The sequence below is a fragment of the Opisthorchis viverrini genome (assembly GCF_000715545.1).
Source record: "Opisthorchis viverrini unplaced genomic scaffold opera_v5_21, whole genome shotgun sequence".
In the NCBI taxonomy this organism is placed as follows: Eukaryota; Metazoa; Platyhelminthes; class Trematoda; order Opisthorchiida; family Opisthorchiidae; genus Opisthorchis; species Opisthorchis viverrini.
In genome coordinates, this window is record NW_008751677.1 from 2,695,213 (window position 1) to 2,719,763 (window position 24,551).

Below are 24,551 nucleotides of genomic sequence, written 5' to 3' on the forward strand. Positions count from 1 at the left end.
TCAAACGACTGTTAACTATCAGTTGATTCTGTGAGTGATTTCCAAATCAAAGTGAATTTCAAAATCCATCTGAACTTGCGTATCGAGGCACTGCAACTAAATAACAGTTTGAAATTAGAACTTGCAATCGAGCGATTCGTTTAGCGAGGAAAATTTTGAAAGAAAACCTACTGGATGTTCCGATGTTTCCGCCCAATGCTATATTGCGGTTATAGAATTTTGTTTGTGATAAACGGTGTGCTTCCGCGGGCAAACCTTTGCAAAGCCGGACTGTTTGAAATCATCTCACTTCATTGAGTTGAGAGGTGAAATCAATTCTTTTGTTTGTAACTGCTAACTTTATCCACTCACGTTTAACCATTTCAAAAAAAAAACGAAAAGTCACGTTCTTCGATACTCGATAAGTGGTGGTTTACGAGACTATGTCCTCGAAGAGACTTGATTATGTGCACATGTGCACGTAAGAAATTGAGGTGCGCCTAGCTGTGAACAATAAACGTCTCATCAGGCCCATGGATCCGTATCGAAATTGGTTGGTCGATTTATGGTGCTAACCGTTTGGAGGCTTCTGTCCTAGAGATACTTCATCTTTGAACCGCGTGAACTGGTTTTAGTCTAGATAAACATTGGTCAATGTACAGTCTGCTTGAAATCTAGGGATGTGCGATCTATGCACACCTGTTTGCAAGATGGGTCCTCAATTTTTGGTTTTTTGTTAAAGTCACGATTTTGGTGGTTCGGCTTCCAGTTGTTTTTAACACTTTTGGCCATCTCGCGACGTGCGTGTGCTAATATTCAGTAGATGTGGGAGTTTCGCACATCCCCATTAGTCCAACTGTGAGTGAGAATTTCCTCCCTCCCGATAATCCGTGTGTTTAATTGTTGAAGTAAAAATTCGGCTCCCAGAAACCGCACGCCGTTGCTTTTCTTGGGCAACTAATGAGATCTCATCCACTCTGGAGGATCCGCTACCACACAAAAACCAACCAATTTCGGTGACAGGACAATTGGCTTTGGATCGAGAGGCTTTGTGTACACTTCTCTGCCTACTACCGTTCACCAGAAGATGACGCGTAACCGTTTGTCTACAATCGATCCGGTGGCTGAGATCGGACACCAGTGCCCACTTTCATTGACTGAACTGTCTGAAACTCCTCTGTTTCGAATTGATAGGCCAGTTGCCTTCACTTTCACCTCAGTAAGCATCTAGGTGAATCAGCAAGAACTACACAAGCCGATCCAACATTGCTAGAAACTAGATAGGTGTTCTGCAGGCCTTGAGATGAAAAGTTTGGGTACAATCTTATGGTCCCGTGGGTTGACTTGACCCCATGAGATTCGCGGTCTATAGGATGATCTACCTGTCTTGCGCCATACTTGTGGACTTAAATTACACATGTGATTCATCACAGCTCTTTCGGATAGATTAATTGTCTGTCTATGTCAACACAGTTAGCCAGTCTCTCGGGTGACTCTCGTGATGGGCCAGACATTGTTAATTTCTGAGACCTAAGCTGCTTATCTGTTAGTCAAATTACATGTGAGGATTCGACGCACAACTATGATGGTGGGTGGGCTTGCACAGTAGGTCGATTCGTGCGGCATATGTTCGATAAGCAGTGCTGGCTTAAGGCTAGTCCCGGACGAATTTTATCACACGATGCATACAGACCGCGTCCTACAGAATTTTTGGGCAAATGAAAGTGTGCATCCTTTCCTGATTAAGCATAGCACGAAACTTATCATAATAGTGTACTTCATTGATTCACATTATAATGAACGGTGACGAATAACGTGTTCCTCATTGATCGTGAATTGTAATCGCAACTCGGGCAGAATCACAGTTCGTTCTGATTTAGTTCGAGGATAGTACGCCGACCTTCGCTGTTGAGATTAGAAAAGGCAAACAATTTCGACCTTTAGGGTCGTCTGGATGAGTAGCAGATGCACTGCGATGAAATTGCGCTGATGAGGAATTCGTGGGCCAGTTCATCTGTACGGTTTCAAGGATATAAGGCCTTAACCCAAAATCACTCACTATACGAAGTGGACTTCCCCGCTGGCCCCATTCATCGAGTTAATCTCCAGGTAGAAGGTGAATAAGTCCTTCAATTCGGATTTCGGTGCCAGCGAACATATCTGAATGTTTCGCTCTGAAATACACGGAGGTGTGGGTGGTTTTATGACCGATTAGGATATACAAGCAGTACATAGTCAATTAGGTTCAAGTAGAACATAAGGTTGACGGAAACTCGGGGACTGCGCCTACCTGATAAGCCCCAAGAAGAGCGAAACCGGTCGTGGGCTGTCGAAGAGTTTTCAGCAACCTTGTGAGTAGTTTCCTTTAGGTACAAGCTCATCTTTCCAGAAATCACGAACGGACAAAGCGGTATTCATTGGTGGAGAGATTCAGGTATCTATTTATCGTGTTGTTGACACGAGTTGAGAAGGGGTAGCTGTTGTCAAAACTGATATGATTTAGGGTATTATTTCTGTACGACGGGAACATCATTTTGCCATGGTTCCAAAATTAGGATGAATTTCTCCATTTTTTTAGAAAGATAAGTTAGGGATAATGGAGACGGTCAATTTAGGTAATTTCCAACCCCATAGTTCATTCCATACTGTATAATTATGGTTGAAAACTTTCACTATTCTGTTGTTAAATTGTCGTGGCCCGAGAATGATGGTTGCGAGCATTTTATCGCCAATCAAAGTGGGATGGGTGTTTTACTTAAGTCCCACTCTGGTCCACTGTGCAATGATGACGCCGTCTAGATTGGTGATCAAACGTTTTCCCCAAGTTGACAGCTCGACGAACGAATCGACGGCCATCTAGTCTGTCCTGATAGAAACCGTTTTAGAGGTTTGTATGCCCGTCTGTCCTCTGGAGGTAGCAATTTGAAAAGGTAGGGAATATGGGGAGGGAAGTCCAGAGTTTAATCAAACATATTTCAAGATAAGTCTTTTTTCAGTTAGGAAAGTGTGAATGTTTTTGCACTCATTCTAACGGGCAACATACCGTTTTACACCATTTTCCTACACAGCATGATATTTTGTGATTTCCAGACCGAAAGTGATGAGGGACTTAGTGAATAGCTGCTGCGTGATGTGTCAAAAAACTGTAAACCTCAGCCCGATAAATAGAGAAAAAACGTTGACTGCGACAGCATTTCGCATACTATGTATGAAGCTCAGCGCCTCACTAGTGTCTTCCTTCATGCGTAGCTCAATTTTCCACACTCATTGTGTTCTTGTTGGATCTACGGTCGATTCTACCTGGTTAGTTGCGCACGTGCATCAACCTAACCTTTTTTCGGATGCGCATTTTGTTAGACTTCCACCTTATTGATCTAGATCCCGTAGTATTGATTTTGTCCAGCTCCACCTAATTAGCATACATTTCTTTGAGCAAGTTTTATTCATTCGTGCAGCACATTACCACCTTTTTCTTGTGTTCAGGAATTGAGCGCTAGGTGAAAGGAAGCTTCTTGCAATTCAGCGTTTAGGCACGTCATATTAGAACTATATGACTGTGTGTACCTATTGATGATCTGTAATTGTTCACTGTTGTTTTTGGTTAAAGTCCTAATGGAAACTTACAGGGTCGTGTGTTTTCACTCTATGTTTCAACGGTTGTGATCTGTGGAATTCTCTGCTAATGGATATTCTGCTCACCTCTCTCGAAAAGTCGGCGGTTGATTGTCGTGTGACCTCAAAATCATGCATACACGGTAGTTGCTATCTTCATAGTGCCTAAAGATAACATCTCTTTTATCGGACATTCAAAAAAATACTTTTTACAATCAGTCCACGATCACCGCTCAGAACATTGTTTTGCTCGAATGATTACGTAATCAGGAAACACGTGGCCTCACTAGGTTGACGTGCGGTTCTAATCCAAGATATATTTTCTCTTGTTTTGCGTTTTGTCGTTTTAGAGACCTGCAAAATATCTATCAACACCGTACTTTTTTTGTGCAATTACCTAGCTCCCTGTTTTTAATCGCGATATAATGATCAAGTATCCTTTATACATCCGACGACTCGAAACTTTAAAAGTTATTCCCTCCTTTCCAGATAACTTCCCTCTGTTTCGGGCCATCCTATGCGGTGCACTCTTTCCCAACATTCTCAAACTGATGCCGACGATTCGGTAAGCTATAATGGGTTTGAAAATTTCATATGGACTGGATAAATGTTTCAGAGCATTCTTTCAATCCGAGCGTTTTTTGTCCATCCACGTGGTACTTTGTTCCCATTTTCAAGTCTCACCTTCCACCACTCAAGAGCCTAATGCTATCTATCTTCTGCACTTGTCAGTAGATCTCTTATCCAAACTTGTACTGTACTTGTCAGTCAGTGGACGCCTACTCGGTATCTGAGCTAATTCAGTCGCCTACCGTTCTGTGAATCCACGTGAAAATAAAGCGATTTGGCCTAGTGCCTGCATCTAATACAGGGGTGCTAGAACTGGGAAAAAGCTACTGCAAATTATGGCTGATAAATTCCGATGCATGCATGCTGAAATACAATCTAAGGCCAGTGCAAGAGGAACTGATAACCCGAAGGAAGCCTAAGTGGTTAGAGCGCGAATTTACTGACCGGTAGGTTCTACCTCTCGACTTCCTCTGTCTAGGCTTGGGCAACCTGGCAGTATTCCAGCCCTCGTGCTTCGTAGCTGAGCAGCTAGGCACCGCAAGAGCATTACAGCTGAGCGATTAGGTCATCAATACACTGGATCAATCGAAACGTTTGTTAATCTTTCGACAAATAACCTCATTTGCATATCAATTTGGTTTTCACTGGAGACTTAGCTGAATCTCTCGTTTGTTATAGTCTTTGTTATAGTATAGGATAATATAACTTGGTTAAGGGTAGTCGTCTAATAGTATGGTATGACAGTATAAATAAGCATTTTCCTCTTCATCCCAGAATGACGGTATCTCAGAGAACAAGAGAATTCCAGGGAGGTCTTATCGTCCTGAGCTGTGTGAACCCCATCGCCACGTTCTCCAACCTAACCCATGTATTGTGTGAAGTCGGTTACTTCTAAGGCGCTTCAGGTCAGCATAAGGAGTTCGAGAATATCAGTCCACTATTTCAATTGGCACCTCATCCGCACAAGTCTCTCCAGTGAGGAGATTTACGCTGTGTTGAATAAGTGATCTGATCTCCAAATTTACCGTCCATCTGAGGAAGGATTGATGCTAAATACCTCTTTTCTGTGACCGCGCACCGTTCAAAATATAGCATTAACCTCCTGCAAAAAAATCGGTTTGGATAAGAATGGTACACTATCTTACAAAAAAAATCGTCCTCTCCTGAGAATGTAGAGGGCAAATAACTCCGCGGCCATTTTATTGCTTCTGCCGAAAAGCCCGCTCGCTTTTCCCCGTACAGTGCTAGCAAATGACTCCATCTTTCGCCTTCAACGGTAGCACTCTTTTGACATAGAAATGAAGATTGGTGGCCCAGCTAATATATAGTTTATGGTTGTTTTGTCCTCTGGGTCTGGCAGTTTCATTTCGTGGAATACTGGTACTTCATTGTCCCCACGGTGTATTCGGGATCGTCATTCTTATCAGGAAGGTTCTGTTTAGGTGTATGATGACCATAAGTGGGCAATATAGTTAAACCGATAACACTAATAAACCATGGCCATTATCACGAGCAACGATATCCTAGCTGACTTTACTTTTTTCCCACCAGAAATAAGTATGCGCCCTGCTCTGTTTCACAATGACGCACCGATAATGCCCTCCTCGATTGGTGACAAACCGTTCCAAACAAAATTGTCAAACTCAGAGAAGCGCCAACCAGTTTAGGTGTTGTGTTTCCCATACTAACACAGAAGTAAATATAACCCGTCATCATAATCTAACCGCAAGCACGCGATGGCCTTGCACCCACATCCTTACCAAGAGTCAGTTTATGATAGTCTCGGTTTCCTGTGGCCACCCATTCTTCACTGGCTCAACTCATCTTGTAAGTTTTACGTATTGTGGTTTCTTGTAGTATGCGGTGAGTGACCGTAGTTCTACTAGCCTGCTCAGGTTAACACAGTCTAGCAGCGGTTTCTCAAACTCTTCCGTTTAAAACATGTGTATCCTTGAGCAACACGAGACGTGAGGGTCATTTTGCATTTATTAAGATTGTGATTCTTGCTTGATGAAAGGTGTGTGACCTACTGCTGTGGCACTGCGCGAATGTTCAGCATTACCACACGGGCATTACTGGTTCTCTTGAAAGCTGTATCGCAATCTTTAAGTTTTCCCAGGATTTTGTGAACACACTGTTACGTAAGGTAACAGTCAGGTAGCTGTAAGGTAACTGTAAGGTAGTGTCTGCTACGACGTCGATGTGGAGGGCATTTATCGGATTTCAAACTGATTGACCGTGCGTCAGGAACAAAGAACGAGTTTGCGCCGGCTCCTGTTTCCACGATTCAAACGTTGATGAATGTTCATTCATTTTGCGATGATCATTCCATTTGTCCTCAAAGAATCCAAAGTGAGTAGCTATTTGTATTTAGGATAGTAAAATTCCCATCTTGGATGACAATTGGTAAGTATCTTCTCAAGTTTAGACCAGGGAACACTTAGCATAAGCACGACACCGAACAGCCCAACGAAGAGCTTACATGAGGTGGAATCTATTTTAATGCCGCCGGGCAATATGCGTGCTCCTATTCCCAACACCAACGGTGTGTACATATCCACCCATGTGACACAGTAATGTGCTCTTTTTATTCGTAGAAATACTATCCCATCACCTTCTTGACTTGTTCCACTCTCCCAATAACTAAAGTAGGTCGACTACTTGAGTCGTCAAAGATAGCACTTTTCATGTGGTACGAGTATATGATATAATAATCGTTAAGGTGTAACAATCTTTTGGTGCCTAGCTGCCATGCCATCCAAAGGAAGCACAGGGGGTGGGATACTGCCAGGTTGCCCAAGCCCAAACAGGGAAAGTCGAGACGCGGAGGTCCGATTAGAACCGCGGACCTTCTGGTCAGTAAATTCGCACCCTGAACCATTCCGCTCCTGCGGTACGATTGGTTCGGAATGCAATTACTGCAGAGAGTTTCGTCGTGCATAACATCGTAATACAATGACCGATGAATGGCCACGCATAGGTGCGTCTTCATATTGCGAACCACATGAAGCGATCTTCCTACAGTAACCTTATATCGTACGGCACATGGTAGTGGACGTACCGGCTGAATCACTCCCCGCAAAACTGCATCGCGGTATCAACTCTGACAGTGTCCCAGGTGAAATCCGCTTTCTTCTAGTCAAAAAATTAAAAATCCTGCGTTTTTAATATAATCTAATTTCTACTCTGACCCTACAATTAATATGTTAGTTTTCATCACGTAAGGAACATTATCCGAGGGAAATCAATGAATACAAATTCCCTGATAGAACACCGTTCGTGAATCGGCCAGTTGTCACTCCCCTGTAGTCACCCACCAATAGACGGATTGATTAACTTTTACCTTGTATCCATATATGGTGATGAAATGGTGGAAACCAGTTTGGTGACCCGTCTAAAAATGGATCTATCATTGGATGTTGGTGCGTGATTACGCTTGACTGGCCGGTAATCGATCTCAATTGGAACGATAAACTCATGTGGCTTTTCGAGGGTGTTCTGCATTCATCGGTGCAATTTGGGGTGATATACTTATGTATATCCGTAAACAGTGGATGTGGAGTTCTGTGGCTTCACAAATTCTTGTCGATAATGCAAGCCTCACATTGATAAGCATTAACTGTAGATCACCAGTACACTTTTACATCATTTCATTTCGTATTTAATGGGCAGAAATACCTCATGTCTGATGAAATCAGCGAATGAAAACCTACGCCAACCAGACGAATTAGCCGTCGCACAACTAATTTTCCATTAGGTTTCTTGGGTAACTAGAATTTGAGTTGTTCTCAGCTTTTACTGGAAAAACTATACCAACCACAGTTAAGCTCTGTTCTTTTTCGCATTTCAGGATTTGTCGTATCACACATCGACCATGGGAATATCCCTTTATATAGTTGTCAAGTTCATTAGCTAGTTTTAAGAGGGAACCGGTAACCATAAGGTTAAACTTTGCTTTGAAACACCCTGGCTTACTTCACTTAAACAGAAGTCGATTGCCGCACCAAAAAGTGTCCACGTTCCCTAATTTTGGCAAAAAGGTTATCTTTTTTGGGGGGTGGATGGGGGAGTAGTAGGGTCGAAATCGCCACGGTTTTCCTCTCCTTTCTATTGGGGATTTCGCGAATAAATCCAGCGGTAAACTTCGCCCAACTTTGAACAAATCGGGATGGTAGAGTATTTCGGTCGCCCTCGGTGCATGCCTTTTCCAAACCACCACAGTTAATCGGGCTTTATTGCTACCCTTTTCTACAGGGCCGGGCGTGTCAAACGGCCAAAGGTTATAGCCAGACCATCCGAAGGAAAAATCAGCGTCAGTCCGAAGTCGGTGAATGGAAATGTTTGGGCATCGGATCCAGTCTGGATGGTGTACTTTACAAAAACTCGGACCGAAAAATCGCTTGTGAGTTTCTGTTTGGTCAGTTTATCTTTCGATCCTCATCAGGAGACGGAGAGCATCATGAAAATGAGGTCCCTTGATCCGGTCCAGTGGTTCCTCTGAGAACCCAACAGGTTCTAGAAAACTGCGCGAACAGTTATGAGGGCCTCTAGAAGTAGTCTTTCAGAGCAAACTTTTCATCCTTCTTCATCGCGTTTTCTCCGGTCATAAATATGATGTAGCTTGTACGGAATATCTCGAATTTCAAACATAGTTTGCGATTTTCGCTTTAACACAAACTCCTTCAGTTGTTCGACAGTGTAAATATTGTCTGCTAACATCATTTTCGTTTTTCCGTCTGTTTTGATCTCGCTTCGACCGACACACCCTGCATGCCCATCTGACTTCGGCTCCAGACAAACGATTTAATCGGTGACGAGCCGGTTGCATTTTGCGTGATCATTCAAAAACCACCATATAAGTAGTATCTACTTGTGAGCCATCTCTTAGGTTTGAATAGCTTCATGATCACACTTGTTACATCTGGCCATACAATTCTTACCCTTCCAGGAGCCGTATCTTAGATCGATTGACCATACAATGGCAACAGGCACTGTGTCTTAAATCTGCTTTTGGTTGCTTACTAGTATTCTGCATCCAAACGTTCATCTTGTCACAACAGGAATTAACTGACTGGTAGTCGTTGATTGGTAACAAGGCCGAGTCTTTAGAGTAGAAAATAAGGGCTGTAAGGTGGCCACGATATGTACCTTGGTACGCTGCTTACAGCTGACCATCCGACTAATTAACTGCCACAAGGTGATTGGCTCACTATCCTAGTGTTGAGTTGACCTACAAATAAGTGAGACGGGTACAATGAATCTTAACCTGACTAGCTATTGTCTCTTGTGTTCTCCAAATAAGTTTGTTCTTGTTTGCTGTCTCAGTGCTTTCCGCATTTTACCCGATTGGCTTGGCTTCAATCTTTAGCAGACTTTGTTGGACTGCAGCAAACGAAAGTGCCGACGCTTTGGAAGTGCCATAGGATAGAAGGGTAGATACACTTGTTCAGTCGCAATTTCACAGTCTTTCTTTTCGGCAATATTCTAGGTCAAATAGGAGTGCTACAAATGCCTGCACAGTGGCTGAGGACAGATTCTTCGGGTCTTTCTTCATTCAGCAAGTTGCATTACAACATCCGCCCCATAATTCAGTGAAGAAAATAATTGGTCAAATTTTCGTCACCTATTTCAGGGACTCAGTGTCTCCAACAACGATGTAATCATTCGTCAAAGTGCAGTTTTCTTGTGGAACTTAAAATGGGACTTAGTTTATTGATGAGCTATTTGGCCGTCCTGCAACCGTGGTCGGCACGTTTCCCTACCTCACCCTGCTTGCAAGCTATCGCAGTTTTGAAGGAAAGCTTCCTGGCGCTGACGTAAGAAGAGTCTTTAGTTATCCGTCGTGTCCTGCCTACATCTGGGAGCCGCCGATAGCTATCGATCGTGCAGTTGGTGATCTGGCACCATTTTCATCAGTTACGCAGGCTCACCGCTAAGCTAGGTTTCCACTTGTACCAGCTCAATCTGCACCGCATCGATTGAATGTATTGTGCCTTCCCTACCGGTTGATTCAGTGTCTTGTCGTGCCTGAGGGATAATACAGTTTCTGCTCTTATCGGTATCGCCGTTTGTCTTACCTCCTTGAGATTGTCGTCAATTTATGCTCATACTTTGATGCTTACAGAACCCAACAGTTTTGGATACAACAATCATCCCTTTGCGACCGGTTCTATTTTTTTCGGGAATCATTCAGCCAACCATGGTGAGTACTTCATTTGGAGTTGTGTCGGTCGCAGTTATTTTTCCGTGAATCGGTCAAAATCGGCGCATGGTCTATTCCCAGCACTTCATACTGCATTATCAAATAGAGTAATTAAGTTGCTTACACTTCTGGGGCTTCGTGTCGGTATTGTCCACTGACTGTTTCTCGGGAAAACGGTTAGATAGAAAGCGTACTTTTCTCCCGGGTTATATTCGCAGTGAACCTCTCCAAAATTGCACTCCAATAGTTGTCTTTTGTTCGCGATATGAAAATATCAGTCTCACATAGTGTCATTTGTCGATGTTTCTGGTAGATACATGTACCCTGAACAATGCTGAAAGGACAATGGAAATCATTTCACGAATTTCGAGAAATACACTCATTTGCAAATTAATTTGGTTTCCACGAGAGACTCAACTGAATCTCTCGTTTATGGTATTCTACCTGATGAGCCCCAAGAAGGACGAAACCGGTCGTGGACTGTCGAAGAGTTTTTAGCAACCTTGTGGGTAGTTTCCTTTATGAAAATATACTGCGATATCTCGAATGTCGTGCCAACTGAATCATGAGGTGGCCTGTGTGCAGCACATTCAGTTGTAGAATATCATGAACGAGAGATTCAGTTGAGTCTTTCGTGAAAACCAAATTGATTTGCAAATGAGTGTATTTCTCGAAAACAGTCCAATTGAGGTTCAAGTAGAACATAAGGTTGACGGAATCTCGGGGACTCTGCCTACCTGATGAGCCCCAAGAAGGGCGAAACTGGTCGTGGGCTGTCGAAGAGTTTTCAGCAACCTTGCGAGTAGTTTCACGAATTTTTGTGAAGGTCACCATTAACTCGAGTTGCTCTGCGCTTCACATGTTCTTTCTTAGCGTGCACTATTCACTACTTTGTATTGTAGAAGCATTTTGCATAAAATACCTTATGGGACGATTGGTTTGGCGAACTGTTCATATATTTTCTATGTAACAGTGTATCTTGTTGTGAAGGTCTAGCTGCCAAGGCTGTCTGAGGTCTTCACACAGATGAGATGGGCATGTAATCGCACCTTGTTTGGTCCACGCACCCATTTGGAAGTGATGCTGTAAGTGACAGTTAAGCAATGGTCACGATCTTTTGTACGCGTTTCTCCTTCCAGTAAAATCAAGTGATGAGTTGTGTGTTACTTCACAAAGCTGCATTCAGAATGGCTCGGGGTCAGGCCTGCAAACGAATGTGTGTGAATCAGTCAACAACTTACAGATGATCCGGTCTTTCTGTATGAAATTAAGGGAAATGGTAGCCCTAAATTCAGGAGACACACTGCAAAGGGAAAAAATTGAAGACATTCAAACGAAGGAAGCCAAACGTCTTTCGCTGAATAGGGAGGCTGAAAAGGTGGTAAAGACAGAAAGTTGACCGTCCTTAGAGAAAATGAAAAGCATGAAGTTAGGTCACTCGAGAACCGTGGCTACTTTTGCAATGATAAGTGGAACATCTTAAACTTTATGGAATGAGGATACCAGCGACAAAATCCGGGAAGAAGCCGACCGTTGGTTAGCGCCAAAAGACCACATCTGGTCGATGAATAAGGGCAGCAATTGTTGGTTGGCAACGAATAGTTTTCTACTGTATTCACTGCCATACCCCGGAGTAATTTGGGTTGGCGCCAATCCAGACATACAAACAATGCTCAAACGTTGACTTTGAGCTTTTAAAAGTGATATACGTTAGGTGGGAGCGAAGAAGCGGAAGACGAAACGATTTTTTTTTGGAATCTCTCAAACCAGCATTACCAGTTGATGGGAGGAAGGAAAATGACTAGAGGAAGACGAATTCGGGAGTCAGACACATCAGGTTAGAAAAGGGTGTAGATTGAATCGAACGGGAGCGAATTGTCGAAATCCGATCATCGGTCATATACTCAGTTGGTTTTTGTTGCATTACAGTTAATTGGATTTGCTGATTTCTACTACATCACTCTCACGGTATTGATGTTAGAGTTAGTGCTGAAGATAGCACGATCTTGCGGTAACTGGCTCGCTGCTATTTACTGCGAAGAATTGATTGGTTTTGCAATACAATAGGTGCATTTCACACTAAGCCGACTGCATTTGCTGTGACATAATCCACTGCTCATTCATTCGGATAAATTAAACCTCTTTGTTCACTATTCATTAAGTCAGAACAACCCTTTTTTACGTTTTAGTCGTCGGACTCCACGTTCACTGTCGACAACTGGATACAAGTGAAGACCAGTCCCACTGTTTTTCAACTTATCACAGTAAGTAACCCGATCCCATATCCTTCTGTTTCTCCCTATTTTTAGCGAGCGCCGTTGCACTAACGCGGACCAAACGCTAGGTAAGGTCGTAGATCGCATTTCCGGACATTTTGGAGATAGATTGTGATCGATAACGGGGAGACGAGTGTTTTTCCCTGTCTGTTTTGCTCGACAGGTCTCACACAAAAAAGTGCACGCACATTCGTGCAAGCCAAACGTTTTTTGCTGTTCGGAGCATTTTTTGCGCACATCGATCCAGACCCTTCTGCTCTTAAACACGTCTTCCGTCATCTCAGCCTTCGAAACTGCAAATAACCGAGCCCTGTAAAAGTTCATCTAATGCCAACTTGAACTTCTCAACTTCCCTAGCAAAACAGAAAACGTTTTGGCAAAATTATGCAACCATCCTGCGATTCGGCCCCAGGTCTGTTCCTGCTTGAAATAAAATGACTGATTCATATGTGATGGTCATGTCTATTAAACCACACTAACGAAACATCTAGAAGATCAACAGTCCTCTCAAAGCTGTCGATCACTCTCCAAATGGGGCTGTGACTTTTAATTCTTGTGCCTCTTGTCGACCGTACGGCGGTTTGTAGTTATGCCAAACCGGGCATATTCGTGATACTAGTAATCGGTATGACACGTGGTGTCTGGGCACATTGAGTTTGTCATAACATCTTTTGTTCAGTCAAGACACTCGCGCCTATCTTAACCATTCACTCCTTCCTGTTTTTGCTAACTGTTTAACCAATTGATTGTGTGATGCTATGGTTACAACGGACCGAGTAGTCGCTTGACAGATATGCCCTTGGTTCAGACAGTTCTAGTGGCTAAACTTTCGAAAAATTCTTGTTGCGCAGATGGGTCCCAATGTGCTGTAAACTGAATGTTAGATTAATGGCACTTGCGATAGTGGTCAACGGTTCACTTCATCCCTCAAGGTGAATCACTACCTTTCCTTGACCAATTCTAGAGTAGGTAAGGAACTCGTTTCGCGGGAAGACAGATCGCTTAGCTTCATGTGTGGTTATGACAATAAGTCGGGCAAGTTAGTTAGTTCCAGAACTGTACAAATAAAGGACGAGATGGCTCAGCGGTTAGAGCGTGAATTCATTGACCGGAAGGTCCGTGGTTCGAACCCGACCCCTGCCTCTGGACTTCTGCTGTCTAGGCTTGGGCAACCTGGCAGTATCTCAGTCCTCGTGCTTCCTTCTAGGGGCTAGGCACCTAAAGGGTGTTACAGCTGAATGTTTTTATACAAATAAATATCATCACACTATGACTCTAACATCTCAATGATGATTTCGAATGCGTACAAGTTGTACGATATGTTTGGAGGGTATTATAACCATCATTCATTAAGTTTCATTTATCTGTTCTCTTAACACCCCCTCTCAGGACCTACGCAAGCGGATGGATGAAATCCTGGAAAGCAAGTTCAAGAATCCGGATGTAACTGACTGGAGTACATCCTCATCCGAAGGCCGTGTGCTCAAAACTATAATTGACTTGCTCGTTAGCGAACCCGTGCCAATCGTTCAAACTCAGCGGTATCCATGGGAACATAAAATGGATGCCAACAGGACGTGACCTCAATAAAACATAGTTTCTTATGGTGACTTGGACAGTATGTCACGTTACTTGTAGTTGCAGAAGATAAAACGTGGTGGATCCGTGCTTGACTGCAGTTCGACGGTTCTTTTATTCCTAGCATTTACTGTCGTACACGAACCCTTTCAGTCATAGCTCATGTTTATTTTAACCTGAGCAAGGCTGGTTCATGCTACTGGTGATCCTTGTCTTGTTTGTCTGAGCCATATATATCAGAAGGGGCTCGCTTGTTGCTCACCTGCGATGTATAAACATGTGATAGTTTCCACAGTTGAGGCTTAGATACTGGTTTTTTTTTGTGGTTGGTAAACTTTGTACCCGAGTGCAACCGATTTGTTCACTTTCTGGCGGCGAGTGCACTAAACCAGTTCCAGATAAGTGTTTGCTAAGACGTGTGCTTGAAACTGCTCCACCGAAATGCGTATCAGGCGTATACGGTAAAATTGACAGCTGACATGACAGTAAAATAGTTCCATGCAGTCCACTGAGCAGCACTTCCGGATGTCCCGTTTTCACTTATCACTCGCCATACTGAGTGTCTTTCGTAAAACAAGACCCTCGAAATTTGTTTTCAGTTACAGGACAAACGCCCAACTGAAAATATTAACTTAGTCATTGTCAGTGTGTCGAAGTATTGGTAGATGGCGTACGTTCACTGCTTGTTGACCAGGTCACCCGTTATCTGCCCACCAGGTTGGCAGTCAGCGTGCACACACGTGTGTCAGCGTCCCTCGGGTGACGTTGATACCGAAACACGAATTGCGTCATACCCATGTGTTTCTCTAGCTCTTGTTCTTGCTCAACTCGTCTCCGGGCATGAGACGTAAACGACAAAGTTGGACTTAGTCACTGACTTCATACTTTCATCTTTTGCATCCCGATTTTGAAAATTTCACCTGGTGTTCAAATGCGTGACTCTTATAGCAGACTACTCTTTATTTTAACTTTTGCGCATCCGTTTATCCAAGCTGGTGATTTGTTCCATGTAACTTCGTTAGTCACTTTTCAGTCGGCCCAATACTCCTGAATCTTGTTTGATATGAAACGTCTAACGAATCCCTCGCACACACGACCAAAAAAGCTATCCAAATGGCGAATGACAAGCTGAACAGGTGGCGATTTAAAAAAACATAGTCTGGTGGATAATGCACCAGTAAGATATTAATGGACGTTATCAATTAACTTTGTGTGACTGTCTTATTTAGGGAATCTGTTCGTTGCATTGCTGGATATCTCTTTTTAACGGAAGATATCTGATCACTGTTCCCTATCCGCAAAATGATAGGGTTTACTTTGCTTCGTAAAAATGAGTGTTAGTGGTCTCTATTGTGTGTGTATCAAGCCTTCTTCGTTCTAAGGAGCTTGCATATTAGGAATGTATTTGCTTCCGCTTACAGAAAGAGCTTAGAAAAAGCGTTTTTAATCAAAAAGAAAGCGATGATAACAAATGTAAAAGACTAGACAGAATAACTTATTTCGCAAAAAAAGTTGTTTCTAACGTGTGTGGTCCGCTTCTCTTCGAATGTCCCGCGAATTGTACTGCACTTTCGCCGTTATATCTACAAGTCCCTTTATGCTGACTGTTGCCTCCCCTTCCACCCGTTGAATCCATCCAAATAAGAAAAACTAGGGCGAGGATAATCGGCGCTCAGTATTTGCAAATGGAATGGAATTTTCGAAGGCTATGATATGTCCCTGATGGACTAAAGTAATCGGGCAATTGAGTAACAGTCCACACTTTTGAGCCCCGTTTAGGCATCCCGGGATCCCAGCGATGCTGGGAAATTATTCCACCAGACTTTTCCGCCAGAGACTTGATTGCTTCAATGGACAGTGAAATTCGGTGAGCTGAAAAAATATGAACGTAGATCAGAATGGTCTTTGGTTTGAGCACATACATACATATTTCGGCGCAAAAAGTTTTACTCCATTCGTAAAGGTTTTACAACTTAGAGCATTGTGCGGCTAACGAGCTCCAGGATAATCAACCATGGTCAGCGAAAATTCATTGAGCGTAAAAAAAAACTGGCATGAATGATTTCCGCGCACCGTGAGTGAACCATATGAACCGAAAAACGGGGGATGTTTTCAGTTCGATCAAGCTTGGAGACCACAAGCTACCGACTGAACTGGGGAGGAACGCGATGTCACGTGTAGCCAGGGTCTTGGTTTGTCTTGTGGTCTATACGTTACGGTATGCAATGTATTTGGCCTAGCTTGTCAGTTGAGAATTTTTCGGGTTTCTAGTAGTCGCTCTCCAGGAGAACACATACCAGGTGAGCACCGTGTAAGTGAGCCGAAAATCCTCGACCTCTTCTGGAAAATTTGACCGAAATAGATCTAAAAAAAAATACCGACAAATATTGTCTCTCCGGGGTCAGTACTCACTCCAAGGCACCTACTGAAAGGGATCATTTTTTACAGCTGCTCTTTCCGAAGGGAGATTTATGCTCAGAAAATTAACACCACTTACGCCATTGTCGCTCATCCAGTACTGTCTGGCTCTTTAGATAGCGCGATCAGATTAAGCTGGGAAGTATCCACAAAACTTTCTGAGTAAAACACCGAACTGATTTGAATGGTTAAATTGGGAAATAGCTGAGAACGTCTTCTCCTTACCAGCAAAAATATAAAGACCTCCCAACAATGCATAAGGCTACGGAGCGAGCGCATGCTTCTTTCTCTGTATGGTGTGTGTTCCCTGCCTAGGTTGTCCAAAATGAGCATTTGATTCGATAAAGTGTAAACAATAATTACTGGGAGATGGTTCGAAGTCTTGGTTGCTCCATTGCGAACGACTTACTCGTTGGATATTCCAATGGTTCTGTTATTGGCGGAAAAACTCATGGGAGAAATGATTATGAGGGAATTACGTCCGGTGCCTAAATGAAAACAACATAGTGCACATGTTCGGCATCCGTAACGTCAGTAGATCCGTCTTGCAATACGTTGATAAATTCTCGCAAAACCCACAAAACATAGCGCTTCGAACTGGAAGTTACTTGAGTGCACCAAATGCAGTCTTGCTATTGGCCAGAAAAAAAACTATTTCTGAAAGGCTCACTCAAGCACAGCATCACTTTGTTTGCCTCTGTAATCTGAAGTTGCTTAGATGGAGGCTTATCTGTCGACGAAACGCATTTTGATATGGTATCAGAGGGGAACTCATCAGCCACGGAAAGGTATCCAATGATTCTCCACCATTGCGGCTGAATTTTGTTGACCTGAACAAACTGGTTAAAAGCCATAAACTCTAAAAGCTATGGTGGCTTCCTGAGTGCAGTCGACGCAAATCAAGTAACCGCGGATGTCAGTGTTTCTGCATGCAGTTAGATCAGTCGCTCGATCCGTTAGCAATGGGTTCACATCTAAAGGCAACCAAGATCCCTGGGACCCAGTAAGTGTAACACCTGGAATCGTATAACGCATGTGCCAAGTGAATGTAACGTTTGAGCGGTTTTAGTTCTTTAGCCGAGACCAGCTGGCGCTTAAGAATCTCGTTAAGTCTCGTAGCTTTTGCGCCAACATGAAAGTGCCTAATTCGTGACCGTATTCTGAACGTTCGTAACGAAAATAATACGAAAAGTCCTGTATTGCAATCAGCTGTAGGCAGTTCACTTTATCAATATATGCCGCAATGGAGCTAATGTTGTCAGTTATCTACGGTTCCTCGATTCTGAACCTCACCTAACGGAGCTAATCGCTGTCGTGGTGAAAAATTCAGCGGTTCGCAGTGAGAGTACAAGCCTAAAAATAAAAGAGACGTCCGGCATGGAGGGGAGGGCTGAACACGATCCAACTGTGGTAAGTGGAATCACTTTGTACGTACGTGCTGTTTAAGTGGTCGATTCCGAATCAGTGTACTGCGATATCAACTGTCCACTGGACTCCATGCTAACGCTTTTGTCGAAGGTCAGCAGTGCCTATTCCAGTAAGCTTGTCCATCGCAGATAGTGCAGTTCCGATAACATGTGAAATGTTATTTACCGAGCTGAATCGCCTGAGGACATTGGGTACCACTGTGCTAGTTGGTGAACCAACCGATCGAGTTGGCCGAATAGCAATGGTTGTAAGGAACTCAATGTGCCCGATTACACAGATTCTAAGCCGTCGAATTTTGTGCTGCGTCACGGACATTACAGACTCCACGCACTAGATGTTGTGTACCCAAACCTGCTAGGCGAAGCTATCCACGAAGTTTGGTTTATCGCCCTCTTCCTGGAAAAGGACTCGAAAATCATTCCAGTTATCCCACTGGTTTCGGTAGTTCCTTCGACTGATTCGGACGGTAACGTCAGGTTGAAGGTGCGTTATTCCAAAAAGGTTTGATTCAAGCGTTAGACAAAGTACCAGTTGCCGACAGTGCACCAATATTCGGGTGAACTCTTGGCGGGAAAACGACTCCAACTGCATTCTCAATCGTATCGAGCGAGATGTTCGTCTACCCATAGATACAGTAGAATATCTGACTGTTTATTTACATGGAAATTTGTTAATATCAAATGATTTGCACACAGGTCCAGGAGAATTCACGTGATTCAGCATTGCCTGTTCCTAATAATACTAGAGGAAACTTCGGATTGAAGGATATGGTCGATTATCTCAGCCACGTTCTACTAACTGGTTGATGACGCAATGGATTCGCCTCCTGGTGCGCAAGAATGTGCGGTAGAAATGGAGTGAACAGCAGATAAGAGCGTTTGAGTAGATGGAAAAAGCTGTCACTGAAGCAGGTGTATAGCTATTTATGATTTAAATCAGCAGTAGCCAACCTGTGTTTCAAGGAAGCCGGCTGGAGAGTAAAGAGTTTGAAATAGTTTCGTTGATAGGAACGCCGTCCCATACGGAAACTCTAAAAGGATCCAGCGTGCCTTTTACAGGCTGACCAGCCACAATAATTAGTGTCCAGTATGATTCAGAATTTCCTCCAGGTGTTTGTTCGCGAATGAAAGTGGACTGACATGCAGAGATGGTTGACTGTGTATACGTAGTGGTTTCCGAAAGGAATGTTGTTTAGTTTTTCATGAGATGAACTACTCACAAGGTTGCTGAAAACTCTTCGATAGCCCACGACCGGTTTCGCCCTTCTTGGGGCTCATCAGGTAGGCACAGTACCCGAGTTTCCGTCAACCTTATGTTCTACTTGAACCTCAGTTGGACTGTTTTTGAGAAATACACTCATTTGCAAATCAATTTGGTTTTCACGAGAGACTCGAATGAATTTCTCGTTTGTGATAATCNGTGATTCAGTTGGCACGATATTCGAGATATCGCAGTATATTTTCATAAAGGAAGCTACTACTCATAAGGTTGCTGAGAACCATGAAGGGCGAAACCGGTCGTGGGCTGTCGAAGAGTTTTCAGCAACCTTGTGGGTAGTTTCCTTTATGAAAATATACTGCGATATCTCGAATATCGTGCCAACTGAAACATGAGACGGCCTGTATGCAGCACATTCAGTTGTAGAATATCATAACGAGAGATTCAGTTGAGTCTCTCGTGAAAACCAAATTGATTTGCAAATGAGTGTATTCCTCGTGAATGTCGGTCAATGTTTGTGTTGTATATTCCAACCACCCATGGCGTTCAAAACATCAGCGAACTCTATTACTTACTAGGAGTGATGAGTTGAAGGTGCATTGGTTTGAGCAATTACGTTAAGGATAGTATGACCATCATCGTGGACCGTATCGACATCCCGTCTACACCTGGTCAACCTGACAGTATCTCAACCCTTCAGCACCAGTCATCTTGTGCTGAATTTCCCTGAGATCGATAACGAATTTATTTGACATCTCATTTTTGCCTTCTCATTTGAGGGGAAAGAGAGAATACTCTGCTTGCGGCCGCGGAGCGAATAATTACGTGCCGCATCGGTAAGTACACTGCCAGTCTTGATACAATTTTATAAGTGGGAGCAGTATTCTTGTGCAAGCACACTGAACGTTGTCTTGGGAGATATTCGCCCGATACCAACTAATCAGCGGAAACTTATCTTCCAAAAGCCTACACCAGCCTCAGAATAGGTCATTTGAATAGTCCAGTCAGGTAGTAAAGTGATTTGTGCCGGATATTTCAGCCTTTATAAACATCTTGGGCCGCCCTAAACTGTCGTAGAGTTATTATGAAAGGGATGAAGATAGATCAACTCAATGTTACGTGACGATTAGGGAATGGTACAGTGACCTGTGTCCACGATTAACACATCAGATTTCACACCATGTGGTGTTGTCATGTGCACTTTGATGTTTAAGTTATGGATTTGAGAAAAATGTAAGCTACAAAGTAGTTGACGGTGCTGTGTCGGAATCACTCAAACTAGCGACTTCAGTCAATTCTACCACGGAACATCTGTGAAGCCGACTTATCCTGGCACAGCAGCCAGTCACCCTCAAGAAAGTGAGTGAACTCTAGGTAAATTCCATACACTGCAGGAACACAGCTTCGGTTCGCTGGTAAACCAGAAGCCATTCGTCATTGTAAAAAAATCCAATCACGTTTGCTGTATATCTTGAAAAGTGCTGTATATTTCAGGTCAGTGATTCAAAAGTTCCATTGGGCGTCTTTATCGTAGTTGATTATCCTGTCCTGTTGAAACTAGTACAAGTAATGTTCCAAAACTGCACGTGACCAGCGATGGACCAAGAGCGTTGCGTATCTACAACGCGTAGTGGTCGATAAAGTTCTTCACTGTGAGTATAATCTAGAAATGCGTGAAACCGGTGAGCCACAGTACTCACTAGTTTTAGATTGCTTGTTAGTCTTGCATAGCATGAATTCATAAAACTACCAAGCTTAGTTAGAATCAGGACTGTGAGATAGAAGGATCTAAGAGGAATCACAGTATCCTTTCCACCAATAAATTGCTGTGGTTTGGACCAAGGGAATGAAACCTCGCATACATGTGACCTCACCTGTTCCGCCTCGAGCAAGTTATCGTAGTTTTGGCTGTCAGCGGTTGCTTAACTCCTAGAGTGAAATAGAGGTAGAGCCACTGCGACAAATTGAAGTGAAGATCTGTGTGTTTTGGCTACGAGTCTCTCCATCACTAGAGGGCACATCAGTGACTGTGTACGCGTGATTCCAACACAGTGCTATAGATGGAGCCGAATTCAACCAAATCCGGTCATGGCATGGAGTGGAGCTCGAACACATGTCAAAGGATTCTCTAGACGTTACGGTGGTGCTACTGATGGGAGAGGCATGCGGATTCTCTAGACGTTACCGGTGTAACGGTGGTGCTACTGATGGGAGAGGCATGCGAGTAGTCTGTTTTCCTGTGAATCCGCTTTGCGTCTCTTGAAAAGAGATCTCATGTGGAATTTGTGGAATCGCTTTGTGCATTTGCTTGGACTTGAGCAACAGTCAATCAATATCCAGGAAAATTCAGGAAGGCGCTTTCAAATAGAAGATGGATATTCAGTTTTTGTAAACAAGATGCATATAGGACTTTTGCTACCCTGTCCAATAGTCTGTAACTGTTCAGTTGGCATTTTCTGGCAAGTAACTCCGCAGCCAAGGCCTTCTTCTTTCCACCGGTAGTCGCAATAGTCACTATCTTGATCAAATTTGAGCTAGAAGAATTTTCACACAGGGAGTACTGCATTTTCCTCGAAAACCCACCTTTATGAAAAAATCACTAGCTTAGATGAGTTGGAACGTCCGCAAAAGTTCTAAACGCAAAATGTCATTACCGTAGGTGTCTGTTGATAAAGTGGGAGAAGCATGTGTGCAACCGTATGCATCTTCAGATGTTTTGGTCCGAAATCCGTGAAGATTCATCAACTTTTTATAGATATTAACAAGATCCATCCAAAATAGACTATCCCTTCAAATTACGACCACTTCAATTCGGTACCATGGCATTTGGCTTGGAATTCACAGCTTTCAAGACAACCGCATAAAGGCCCACTCTAGGAGCCCTAAGGACCGGGAATGCCATGGTGCAAATTTTACGTTTAGTCATCCTTACATTCTTACACCAAGTACGTACACAACTATTCACAATAAATACAAATTTCATACACCCAATCCCCGCTATGAATCTAATGGCAGTGAGAATTATCACAACAGGACAGACTGGACCCAACTAGTTGGCTTATTCAATCATAAGTTCTAAGAGCTGATCGGGTGAAAATACTAGGGCTGTAGAGAAGGCGTGATTCAATGCCGATCTGACCAAGTTGGGCAAGACTGTCAACACAAACTGAGTTCGCAGTGTCGCATATCCGTTGCTCCAGCAGAGCTTTCTTCTGGTAATGAATGAATTTGTGTGTATGTTATTGGTGGAATATGCTCTCCACAAGGTTGCTGAGTGCCCTTCGACATTCCGTGCCCGCTGTTGACCCTTTTGGAGCTCACCAGATAGGAGCTTTTCCCCAAGGCATTGACAACTTTATGTTCTACTTTTACACTAAACTGTACACAATTGCCAAAAAATGCCTATTTCCAGATTCAGTGTTATTAACGGAATCCTCAGTGGAATCCCACCGGAACCTGTTGCTCATTTAAGAAAAGAGAGCTCGAGATAGCTCAATGGTTAAGTTGCCAGCTCACTAACCGGGTGATCCGTGGTTCGAACCCAACCTCAACACCCCGACTACTCCTGTTTAGGCTATGTCAACCTGGCAGTATTCCAGCCCTCGTGCGTTTAGGCTATGTCATGGCTACCGTGTGTATGTCAACCAGCCCTCGTGCCTCCTTCCGGTGGCATGGCAGCTAGGTGCCGAAAAGGTGCTCCAGCTGAGCGAATATCCTGCAAGCCAAAACGTGAGGCAGTCTGTGTGCGATACATTCAGTTGATGAGTATTATAAACGAGAGATTCAGCTGAACGTCAGGTGATTTCCCCGTTAATACCAAATTAATTTGCAAATGCGCACATCCAGATGGGTCCTCCCATTTCTCAGACGTCCAGATGATAAGCAACGGAGATTGGTTATTCATCAAATCAACTTTCTACAGCCCAACCTGGACAGGAATTTACATTACTGTCAAAGCCTGTTCAGTACAGTAAGAACGAACGGTAACACAAGGTCTGTTTACCAACCCTACTGCAGAATACCGGTAATACCGGCAAAATTACCAAGGACTGTACAACAGAAACAGGATGGTGACTTCTAGAAAAACAGTTTTCATTGCATTTCGATCCAACTGAGGGACAGGATGACAGACGTGCAGTGGCGATTGTGACAAGTCCTCACAAGTTGTGCTCAATAGAACACGACGCACGCTGAAGGACACCAGTGCAGGCACACCAAATATTCGGTTGCCTCCAGTTGCGTGCACACTTTTCGATTTATATGCAGTAGCCATTACGTCTGAAAAGCGGGTTATCATTGAAGATTTCTGAGCATGTCTTCATGAATTCAATACTCAGTGGGTTAAAAGTTCCATCCAGTACAGTCTTCGTCAATTGCTGGATTGCAACGAAAAGCAAGGAGCTAAAATAGTCACTCAGAGTCATAAAATATCAAAACAGCCCTCGTCTGTTAAGCTTTGCTGAAGCGGCGGAGATTCGACGTCGTTTGAGTAGACAACTTAAATTTGTTTTTAGCCTTGCATTATCCTGAAAAAATCCTCATTGAACCATGTCCCTAGTGCTAGTACTTTCACTCAACCACACCTGTCAGTTTATTTCTTCTTCATTTGACCTTAATTTCGAATGTATATGAGCCACTGACGAGATGCCCGAAACTTTCGGACCGAAACCACAATTTTGTTTCGAGCTCCATACTTGCTTTTCCGCTCCAAGAATCCTAGCTGCTACATTAAAATTTCCCCGTGGGTCCCTCCGAAGGGAGTTTGTTTTCCTGAAAGATTCACGGTAGAGTCATCCATCATCCGCAATTTAGTAATGAGAATTTTGGATGGCTATTGTATCATTCTGTAATACTAGACTTGTGTTCATTAGACATGTAATAACCAATCAATCAGCTTTCAATATAACGATTGCTGCCAGAGATGGTCGCCTGAGGACAATGGCGGAAACTAATTAACAGCGCCTCTTATGGATTTCAGGTCACGAATTCTAAATCGGAGAACGCACATTTCTCACCCTGAAGGAGAAACGCGAATCCTCGGACTGGTTTCAATTAGTTATTCTGGTCACTATATCGCTCAGACGATGGGAGTTCGCAATCTGCCACCGTCAAATTGTAAATAAATAATGAAAAACGCAACCCAGAGAAGTCGAAAACTAATTTGTCGATGTTAGCGTGCCCTTGGAGTGGCTAACGAACGAGTACACGCATAGTGCACCAGGAGCAAGCGAAAGTTTCCTGACGTGCGGCCGACTGGCCTGGGAAAACCC

At 43.4% G+C, this 24,551-nt stretch overlaps 2 protein-coding genes across 2 annotated transcripts in view; one reads left to right on the forward strand and one right to left on the reverse strand.

Moving 5' to 3' along the window:
* T265_01921 (hypothetical protein) overlaps positions 1-14,563 on the forward strand; it is a gene marked incomplete at both ends in the record, with an annotated part of 64,653 nt that extends 50,090 nt beyond the window's left edge. The window contains 5 exons of the mRNA XM_009166047.1: positions 4,081-4,156; positions 8,416-8,563; positions 10,286-10,363; positions 12,553-12,627; positions 14,029-14,563. Coding sequence (XP_009164311.1) covers positions 4,081-4,156; positions 8,416-8,563; positions 10,286-10,363; positions 12,553-12,627; positions 14,029-14,220 — 569 coding nt within the window. The remainder of the gene's footprint in view (positions 1-4,080; positions 4,157-8,415; positions 8,564-10,285; positions 10,364-12,552; positions 12,628-14,028) is intronic.
* On the reverse strand, positions 13,721-19,340 carry T265_01920 (hypothetical protein; the record flags this gene model as incomplete). The annotated part of the gene is made up of 3 exons (XM_009166046.1): positions 13,721-13,849; positions 15,980-16,089; positions 19,283-19,340. 3 exons carry the CDS (start codon positions 19,338-19,340, stop codon positions 13,721-13,723), a joined length of 297 nt encoding a protein of 98 aa, XP_009164310.1.
* Positions 19,341-24,551: the final 5,211 nt, after the last annotated feature.